Source organism: Barbatula barbatula (genome assembly GCF_947034865.1).
Source record: "Barbatula barbatula genome assembly, chromosome: 22".
NCBI lineage: Eukaryota > Metazoa > Chordata > Actinopteri > Cypriniformes > Nemacheilidae > Barbatula > Barbatula barbatula.
Window position 1 is genome coordinate 832,920 of NC_136785.1, and position 10,717 is coordinate 843,636.

Here is a 10,717-nt window from a genome sequence, read left to right on the forward strand (position 1 = left end):
TGAGAAGCAAGTTTTAAAAAATAATCTTTTATTTAAAAAAGACATACAAAATAAAGTTTTCACTTTCACTTTTGAACAAAACACAACTATAAACCGTGGACTTGTGTGACAGAGGGTTTATGGTATGACAGGCTTTGTTAATCTGACACATCGATACAGTTTTTCCTCGATTGCTTAAACACGTTTCATGAAATGATGGCTCCTTTTCTCAAAAGTCTAAAAACAAATCCATAACTTCACACCCATTTGCCTCAACATCATGTTTCCGGGTCAAAATGAAACTCTAAACTCAAAACCATTTAAAAGTGCAACTCGCAAATCGAAAACGTTTCCCACAAACATGACTCAGAAACGCTCAGAAACATTCACACTACATCACAGTCACATTTACATTCACGCATTCGGCAGACGCTTTTATCCAAAGCGACTTACATTGCATTATCCTATACATTTGTTTCTAAGTATGTGCAAACCCCTGGCGTTGCTAGTGCCTGATCTAACCACTGTCACAGACTCAATTACTAAAACCTCTCATTGGGATTCAAGAGCATTGAAGTGTCTATAATAATACACAACATAAAAGAGTGCAGAAAGAGCAAAATGCAACAATGCAGTAGATGAAGAAGACGAGACAAGAAAAGTTCAAACACATTGCATAAATGAACATGGCATCCTATGCACCTTTGGGCCAATGTCATTACAGGACACTATAGCAATTTATTGCTCTTCTCAAAAAATGTTGGAGTTCTGCAAAAATACAGAACAGGTCAAATGCTACAAAATAAACGTGACAATCACAACTTTATGGGTGTACACGTGCTACGGTTTACTGGAGACAGAAAAGGGACATGTCGCTCATTTACAGTGTGTACTGCTTTTTGTACAGTAAGTAATATAAAGCCCTGTAGTTACTATTACAATTATCTCCTATCGATATTATCCTGAGGCTCTGATCAGTTTTGCTAGTGAATGTTTGCTGGTGGATAAATTTACATTTATGCATTTGGCAGAGGCTTTTATCAAAAGCGACTTACAAAGCATTGGGATCGAACCCACGACCTTGGCTCTGTTAGCGCACGCTCTAACCACTGAGCTACAGGAAAGCCCATTATAGTTCATTATATTATGTTTAAACCTTTGCAAAATGAGGACGTTTATGTGTAGAGTTTGTTTTGAATTGTGTGTTAGCAATCGAGAAATATATTCTAAGCTACATTCAGGGTTGTAAACATTCCAGACAGGCTTCATTCCTGTAAGTGCAGGATAAAGCAATAAGGTTTCATTATCATGTTCTCATTTCTAATTCTGGGAATATAAAATAAAAAACATTGTGAAATGACTTTGATCTGAACCCAGATTACATCATTTCATATTTTCAAGGAGAAAAGAGATGCAGCTCTGAATCTGCATGTATAATGTACGGTACGACAATTTCAGTTCTTCATAGTCACGTTTGAGACTGGTCTGATCTGGGCATGAGGTTCAATATCATCCTAACTCTGTCCGGCAGGGCTGGATATTCTCTCGGCAGTGACATCACGTCTGACGCTCCTGGGAGTTTCATCCAACTCTCTGTTCGGAGCGTCTCTCTGATAACAGACACGTCTAATGGGGTTTCATTAGGAATGTTTATTCTGACCATCTATTAAAATTCCCCTTCCACAAACACCACCAGCCGGAGCCGCAGTTTGTCCAGCAGGAGGATGTCTGGTGTTTATCGGGCAAGATTGAGGTGACGTTCACGCTTTGGCATCTGAAAAAAGTGGAGATGGTTAAACGTGTGCATGCTGTGCATAGACAGATATAGGGAGCCAAACTAATAATTCTGCAACGATGTGACGGGCGGGGCAAACTACTACAGGTACAAACCAATGAAAGACGAGGGAAGTTTTCGGGTAATCTGTTTGTAAACTACATTTTTGCTATTTCATTAGGTGACGTTATTGCTGCAGAAGCGACACGCTTGAGCTTTTAATACCAGAATTTATTTTAAATGTCAACTTGGTTTCTTGGATGCTTTTACTAAACAATAAAGACAAATGATGTACAGTAAGAGTGTTGCGCTTTAAAATGATTGTGAAAAATACAGTTCATTTTGAGATAATAATATGCAAGCGGACTTGTCAATTCTGAGATGTTGAGACATATGCAGCGGTCAAAAGTGATATTCGGATATCATAAAATAGGATATGTATGGTACAAAATGGCCAAACTACAGTATATACAGGCAGTAAAGGTTGTATGCCAATATTCAAAATGCATAAAAACCAGTGTTGAGTAAGTTACTCTGAAAAAGTACTAAGGATGTACACATAATTAAACTAGTTAACTTCTCCATCTATCCATTTCTGTTTCTAAGGAAGTTTCCTGTTGTGTCTGTGTGTGTATGTGAGTGATTCCAGAGAAATCTGTGTGTGTGTGTGTGCGTGCGTGCGCGTTTGTACCTGACGTGCTGTGCCAGCGTGTTATTGCAGTATGTCAGCGGCATTGCAGTATTCTTCATCTCTGACAGGTTGTGAATACTGCTGTGTCAGATCATCTCTCTGAGTCTGAAGTTTTTCCATATGCTCTGCACAAATGAAAGGCAAGCAAACACTCGTATGTCAAAGAGAACACATGACTAACGTTCACCCATCAATCATCAGCTCAATGATTCACTATCATATGAGACGCTCTGATGTGCTTTATATCCCATGCATGACAGCACACTGTACGTTTATCACAATACACTGTATAATGTTAACACAATTCAATCAGAACGGTTATGGTTGTCGACGGTACTGGTACACGCTCCTACAAGCAAAGGTTTCACTACCGCAAGGGGCATCACCAAGGTTAAAGGGAAAATGAGAATACTGTATATTCATCCTCATGTCATGACAAAAGCTTTGCTTTCTTCTACACAACACAAAAGAAGATATTTAGAAGAATGTTGAAAACCTAACAGCACTGAACCTCATTCACTTCCATTGTATGAACACAAACCACCAGAGACATTTGGCAAAATATCTTCCACTGAAGAAAAATCATAAACAGATTTACAATAACATGAGGAATAAAGGACGACAGAATTTATTGTCCCTTGACATTCAATGCGATCAAATGATATCACATCAGTCAGTGGTTGTAAATTGAACGCTGGCAAACTGTACAGTACAATACAATTCGGGAGAAATTCTCAATGACCGAAGAGCGGTAATTTATTCTATTATAAGAATATTTCCTGGTTCTATTTAGTCTATTATCATAGATTCACAGCCAATGAATCATAACCGTATCAGAGACACATCTGAGGCTTACCTTCCGGTGTTGTGTCACCGATCTGTGCTCTGTTCTCATTTACTGTCAATAAAGCTGGAAAAGAAGCACAGAACACCATTCAGAAAGGTTATTTGAGGTTTCACAGCATAAGTCACGCATGTCGAGATGAGTAAAGGATGACAATGAATTTTTGCATGTCTGTAAATATTCAGTCTGGTCAAATAACAATAACAAACCTCACTGTTTCACATTCTTTTTACATTTTTATAATGTTTAGAGATATTGAATCAGTAGATGAGAAGTGAAGAAACTCACAGTCGGGGTTTGCAGGGGTTTGTGGGAACTGAGGCGAACACCTTGATGCTTCATTTCTTCTGTCCTTCTGACCTGAGGACAGTTAAACACACATGCAGATGTTTCTGACTGTGGAATTCACGCTCATTGAAAAAAAGAGGAAATGCATTTCTTGATGCTTGGTAATTAATATTATCTGTTGACACCACACGTTTATTTGTGTTATACGTCATGTTCCCGTTTCTACACGTTACTCTGTAGAATGTGTTTGTCCATGCAGAGCGGAGAGGTTAAGATGATGCGTCATGAAAAGGTCTTTCAGTGTTGAAACAGATGTCTGGTGATATCAGCTGTTTGTGAACGCATGAGCGAGTCTCGTATGAGCGTGACAGCACATGACTGATGTTATTCACGTGAGTCAGCTTGGGCTGTGCACTTCATCCAAAATTAATCGTAATCGTCAGTTTTGGCCTTCAACAATTACAAAAACTAAATAATCGAGGTAAACGATTCCATTTAGCAAGGATCCTCTGTTTTCTTATAGTATAAATGCACACCTTTCCTTTACAGCGGTTCAGCAGTGCTATTTATTTTCAGTTAAATTCAGCGTTTAAAAGCCTTGTTTTTTTATTTTATATGTTGTTTTAAAGGTTAATGAGTAATCGTGTTAAATAATCGGGATCTCAATATTGGCCAAAATAATCGCGATTATGATTTGTGTCATAGTCGAGCAGCCCGAGGTCAGCTGATACTCCAAAATTGTGACCTTTCTTTAAAAATCTCAGTCTTTTCTCTTAGACATTGATGAGATTAAACGGAGAGCAAATGGAAAGGTTTGCTTCATTAAGTAGATCATTTGGTAAACGCTAACGTTTGCCTGCTAGCAGTGCAACGATCCCTCCCTCTCGCGAATCACCATCTAAAGCCACGCCTCCTCCAAAACACACGAACTGACCGGAAGCTGTTGAATCGGTTCAAGTGAAGTCATGTCACATTCACCGGTGACAAAACATTACAGTACAAAGTGAATGACATAACTGCAATAATGAACAGGTACCCGATCTCCGTCCGCCATTGTCCCGCTGCCTACACATCGCACTGATCCAACATTTCTTGACCCTTCGCCTTTCACAGATGATATATAATAATAAAAATACCAATGTTTGGCTTTACTTCTTGCTATCAGGATGTTAAGAGACTTCCAACCAGCATGACAAAAAACAGGATTGCCTACACTCCCTTTAAGTCTCATTCATGTCTCAGATATTTATCCTGGGAAGAAGAGTCTCACGAATGTGTCTGTCATTAGAGTTTCAGAAGAGACGTCAACAATGTGTCAAACTGAGCTCACATTTATTCAGTCAAAAGTCAATATTATTGAAGATCTCAAAATGAACTCAAACACTTCTCATTATTTCACCTACATCCTTTCAATCTACATTCATGTAATACATCTCTACACACTCATTTCTCTTAATTAAAGGTTCTTTCTCCTCAAAGATCATGTTCATAGTCTGTTTTTAACCCTCATAAAGAACATTGCAGGCAACAGAACGGTTCTGTGAATGTTAAGGGAGCAAAGAGGAAAGTTGTTGAGGCCTTGTCTGGTGTTAATAAAGCATCTGTGTTCTCTACAGAGCATCAATCTGTCTGATAACACAGTGTATGGCAACAGTTGCCATGATGATAGTCAGTGATGTGTTATCACGGGATATGAGAGGTTTATTCCTGTTTCAGCATGTAAGGCCGTGCGGAATGTGTTTTTAAAGGTAACTGAAACCTTCCAATGAAATGTCATGGTTTAAACATTTTAAAGGTGCAGCGTGAGATGAAAATACGAGGGAATTACTCACTGTCATCTGACTGAAAAGACACTGCTGACTAACAAATCTACCCTGGTAAATCTCACCGTATCTGATAAATCATAAATGGTGATGGAATCTCCGTATATGTAAACAATAATTCACACAATGAACAATTTCCCCTATTTGTGTACCAGGGCTTTTAACGGGTACTCCAAGACCTACCGTAATGTAATACATTAATCCAAAGCGATTTACAAAGAATTCAGGGAGCAAAAAACAAAACATGGTAACACCGCGGTATCATTTAAACAGCAAAAGTAGCCCAGTAAACAGTGGATGGAATCATGGGAAATGACATACTGTGTTTTCTTCTATGGTGGATGATGGAGATGAAGATAATGACCAGTAACACAACCACCAGCACAGCGCCAACCCAAACATACTGATGAGAAGAACCGGAAGGAATATCATCTGCAAACAGAGATTAAACATTACACTCCATTCATCAGACTAAATGAACATTACATTTCAATTGATACGGTTTGCCATCGAAAATCTAATGTGAAGCGCGTCATTGTTTTATGAAAGTAATTCTTCTATTGAAATTTAAGATGATATTTTTATTTATTTGATATCGTTGAATTGCTGTCAGTTTTTAAAGAAATAATTGACGAGTCTGTCAAATCTAAAAGGATATTCATTTGATTGCAATAACATATTTACATCTCACACAAATCACAACATCAAGACTTCATTTGAGCAACGCAGACAAAATAAATGATGTATTTTGTCTCCACATTTCTAAACAGAAAATCTTTTTTATTTTAAAACTAAAGTTGGTTTCAGGAAAAACAACTGTAAAGACATTATAGTCGCTGTGCTGTTTTTAATCACACTGTCTGATCTGAAGTCTGCTGGAAAAACACAGCAATACATGTACGCCTTTTCCATTTACTTTATTCATCTAAAGTATCTGTTTTGTCGTATCATACGCCCTCTCTGCCCCGAGGGCAAATTTTCCTCACACCCAATACATCACCAGCGTTGGAAAACAAGAGCGAGTGGGCTGACAGACGGAGTTTCTGTGAATGTCAAGTCCTACACGTTTCACATGTGTGATAACTAACATTGGGTTACAGTGTTTGATGAATTTATAAATACAAATGTCAAACTCACATGGAATAATGAAGGTGGCCGTCTGTCTGACTCGACCCTCTGTCAGGAAGGAGCAGGTGTAGTTTCTCGAGAGGTCTCGTCTCACCGTCAGTCCAGTGGTGACGTTGAAGAGATCTTCATTCGTGGAGCGTGTGCTGTTTCTGGATTTCCCCGTGAGGCTCATATTATGTCCGTCGCTCCAGAGAATCTGCGGCAGCGGGTGTCCCTCGAACTCACACGACAGTTCCACTTCATCTTTGGATTCCGTTTTCTTCACTTGTTTCTTTACTGAATTGTGAAGTGCTGGAAACGGAGAAACAGATGACAGCGGTGAGCGTTTCAACCGTGCGATAGATAACCAAAGCACGCAACACATGATTTGAGACTCACCCGTAACACTGAGTTCGATGTCTTTGTAGTCTCCATCATAGTCTCCATCATCTCCCACTTTGATGATGCACTGGTATATTCCTGAATCTTTGATCCTGAGCTTTGTTAATTGTAATACGGCTCGATTGTGATTCAGTTCCTCGTGGTTGAGATGAGCTCGCTCCCTGAACTCCGGGTCGGTGAAGTTCTGCATTTTTCGGCCTCTTCTGTATCTATAGACCTCCATTTCGGGCTTCGGCTTGATTCTGCGCCATATGACGTGGAGGTCAGAAAGGCTTTTGACATTGGAGAACGTGCACACCAGTTTGATGTCATCATGTAGCTTTGCCTCATATGAACTCTGCTCAATCTCAACTGTGAACAGGGCTGAAGGGGCAAAGAAGCAAATATAAGTCAAACTGCTCTCTTTCACTAACATTTTATACTGCTGAAAATAACAAGTGACTTAAAGGTACAGTTCACCCAAAAATCTCAATTCTGTCATCATTTACTCACCCTCAGATTTTTCCAAACCTGTGCAAATGTCTTTGTTCTGATGAACACAAAGCAAGATATTTTGAAGAATGCCAGTAACCAAACAGATCTCATCCATCATTGACTCCCAGTGTATTTAGTTTTATGGCAGTAAATGGGGGATGAGATCTTTTTGGTTACTGACATTCTTCCAAATATCTTCCTTTGTTTATGGCAAAACACAGACATTTATACAGGTTTAGAACACCTTAAAGGATTTTAATTTTGGGGTGAAATGTCCCTTTAAAGTTACTTTTAAAACAGTATATTTGCAGGCATAGAAGTTAAATTTGATTTAACACCCAGATGAAAATTATATTTCTTTCACGGCATCTGAAAGAAGACATTTACACTATGTTCTCATAGTTTCTTTAACACATTTCTCCAATAGGAGACATTAAAACGCAAATGAGAATAGGATTGAAAAGATTTGAAAGAGTTAAGATCTGATCCAAGAGTAAACAGAGAGTTGAATTTGAGACGCACCTGAGACAGCGGGCCAGAGCAGAGCCTGAAACACCAACATCAGCGATTCTCTCATCGTCTCCTGTAGGTCAAAACTGATGGTCAGTATGAAAAGGTAATGAGTCGTGTGGTGTGAATCTGAAGTGAATCAGCATTTCACAGAAAAATAACAACTCATTTCCTCAAATACAAATGAAGAACAAACACGAGCTGCACTTATAAGCGTTACAAAGCATATTTGTGTTCCCGCTCAATGTATGTGTGATTCTAAGCTCAGGGAAGACGAACATGGACAAAATCTATTTACGTTTCTTCATTTGGCAGATGTGCATCATCATCTCATGCCGAGCATCAGCTATTATAAAACACACGAGTCAACTGTAGTTAAGGTTTCTGGGTGTGTAAAGAAGTGTTTTCCCAACGGCACGTGCAGATGACACACAGATCTTATCATCACGTCAAGTCATATTCATAATTATGATAGGAATCACTGAGGCACATGAGGAAACTTCTGAGTTTCCCTCTCAGGTTACTGTAGGTTATTGTCACAGCAAAAAAAAAAGATTTTGTAAGTTTAAAAAACACCCACACGTTGACATGAATCCACTCTTCTTCCAAAAATAACACCCCCACACACAGAAAACCACACACAAAGTGCTGACATGATGGATCTACATGAAGAATGAAAGAGTGCTCTGGTTTTGAGTTTCAGAAAGAGTGGGCTGTGGGGTATCTCAGTGTTCAGTGACTCACGTTAGGAAAATAAACTCATGAATTTATGAATTTAATCTTTTTTCAGCGTTCGGGATATAGACACCCACATAACTATACCCACATACCACACCATTACTTTCTTAAGAAAAGCCAAATAGGGAAGACTCTGGTTCGCTGACACACTTTTACAGAGAAAACTTCTCGGTTTATTTTTAAAAGTAAGTTTCTATTTACTGTAGGTACATAACTAATGTTTAATGTAAACTCACTCACCCAACACACACACACACACGCACACACAATCTGCAGCAAAGAGTTCTTGTGTGCATCAGATCAGACTTACATACAGAGTTACTTTAAGATTTAAGATAAGTGAACTTTGAATATGTCAATATCTCATAAAACTCTAACACAGTACAGTGATGAAATCAGACTGTAAGGATTTATATATATATATATATACTTTACCATTGACATTGTATTTATATTGAAAGAATCTCATAGCACATATCGTAACAATGCATTTTGTATGATAATTCCATCGTATGAATTATAAATGCTATCTGATCCAGACCATAATCAAAGTGGTGAATGTAAAACCTTTAACATGTTTACATGTCTAAATCCGTGCGATTCCAAAATGACAATAATAAGCAAGCAATGTGTTACTATATGGTTGAATCTTCACTGATGTGTACACAATGACACAAACAGAAAAAAACTCAACAAGTTGAAACATTGTTTCTGTACGGCACATATCAATGTCATGTGTTTGATTCTCTTATTAAATATATATGTGCAGTATATTATTGTCTTAAATGCACTGCATCTGATCAATGTGAACACTGAAGACATGAAAACCACACAGAATCGAATAAGCAACATTAGAAACAACATTGAAAAGAGTAAACAGGTTGATCTGATGTAAACTCAAGATTATGACAGAATAGAATCACTTACTGATCTGAATGTGTGTGACTCTTGTAGAGATGAACAGCAGTGTGTGAGTCTGATCTCCAGTGTTACTCTGTTGCCATTTGCTGCTGTACCCTGTGTGACGTAAGAGACACGTGCGCCGCGGCACCTTTGAAGTGTAGTTTCGTTGCCGTCGATCCGGATTCACTCGGAGTTTCCTGGCGGGAAAAAAACAATGTCATCTATGAGATCTTCTAAATTCTTTGAAGTATGAAAGAACGGGGAAATTCATAGATGATAAAGAAACGCGACGATTGACAAACATGGATGTGTTGGTTGAACATTTCTGTTTGGTTGTTATAGCCTCGGTTATTTTTGCCAGAAATAATCATCAGTTTTGGATTGTTTCTATTTCTCCTCCACACTTCCTTATTTGTCTACTTCGGGTGTTTGATAAAACCAGTTTCGTTTTGACCAAAAGAGGATTGAGAGGAAAACAATACAGCTTTTCATGCTCCATATAAAACATTAATAGAAAGCAAGGTGTAAATATTCTGATGAGTGGGTTAAGCTTTCTTAAAGTGACAGTACACCCAAATATGAATATTTCATCTGCCATGTCAGATTTATTAAAGTGACCACATGAACGTGAATAAAATAGCAAAAGACATTGTTAAATTCTTAGGTGAGCTTTTCTTTTAAAACTCTATATAAAGAGATCTTCATATATATCATTATCTCTGTTATTTTTTATATTGGCTTACATTGTTGTAAAACTAACATCTTCCTTCTTATGACGGTAAATAACATCAAGGGGTTTGTTTGTATGGCGTCATATGGGGAAAACATAAGGCAGCATCTCATTTCAATAATGCTGTAAAGCACACGTGTCATTGTTGGATGTTGTGTAGGTGGAATATCTTGAATGTGATCATCAGATCAATGAGATTTCATTATCAGATTATAAACGCTCATCCTCGGGTTTCCCGTCTTAGTTCGGGACAGACTCATTTAGGTGTGCAGGCACCAGTGAGGTTATTATTGATGTTGTTGTAATATATGTATGTTTGTAGAGGTTTTCTCCTCCAGGAAGACACTCTCTGCTGGGAACATTCTCACTGGGGTTTTTGTGCTGTTTGAAAGCAGCATGAAAGAAGATTTGTCAGATTGGACTTTTGGATTTCAATTGAATTCATACTTGTCCT

General features: G+C 38.2%; 1 protein-coding gene across 1 annotated transcript; it reads right to left on the reverse strand.

Moving 5' to 3' along the window:
- LOC306911430 (programmed cell death 1 ligand 1) lies at positions 1-9,648 on the reverse strand. Its single transcript, XM_079486773.1, has 9 exons — positions 9,558-9,648; positions 7,905-7,965; positions 6,906-7,271; positions 6,537-6,818; positions 5,721-5,831; positions 3,577-3,648; positions 3,301-3,354; positions 2,445-2,569; positions 1-1,753 (listed from the first exon to the last, which is right to left on the reverse strand). Exons 2-8 carry the CDS (start codon positions 7,957-7,959, stop codon positions 2,466-2,468), a joined length of 1,044 nt encoding a protein of 347 aa, XP_079342899.1. The 5' UTR covers positions 7,960-7,965; positions 9,558-9,648; the 3' UTR covers positions 1-1,753; positions 2,445-2,465.
- Between the last annotated feature and the right edge of the window lie 1,069 nt (positions 9,649-10,717).

Coding starts and splice junctions, on each gene's coding strand:
- LOC306911430 (XM_079486773.1), bottom strand. CDS start 7,959: ATGAGAGAATCGCTGATGTTGGTGTTTCAGGCTCTGCTCTGGCCCGCT. Junction 7,272..7,904: donor GCTCTGGCCCGCTGTCTCAG/GTGCGTCTCAAA, acceptor TTGCCCCTTCAG/CCCTGTTCACAGTTGAGATT. Junction 3,649..5,720: donor CCACCATAGAAGAAAACACA/GTATGTCATTTC, acceptor AACTGTCCTCAG/GTCAGAAGGACAGAAGAAAT.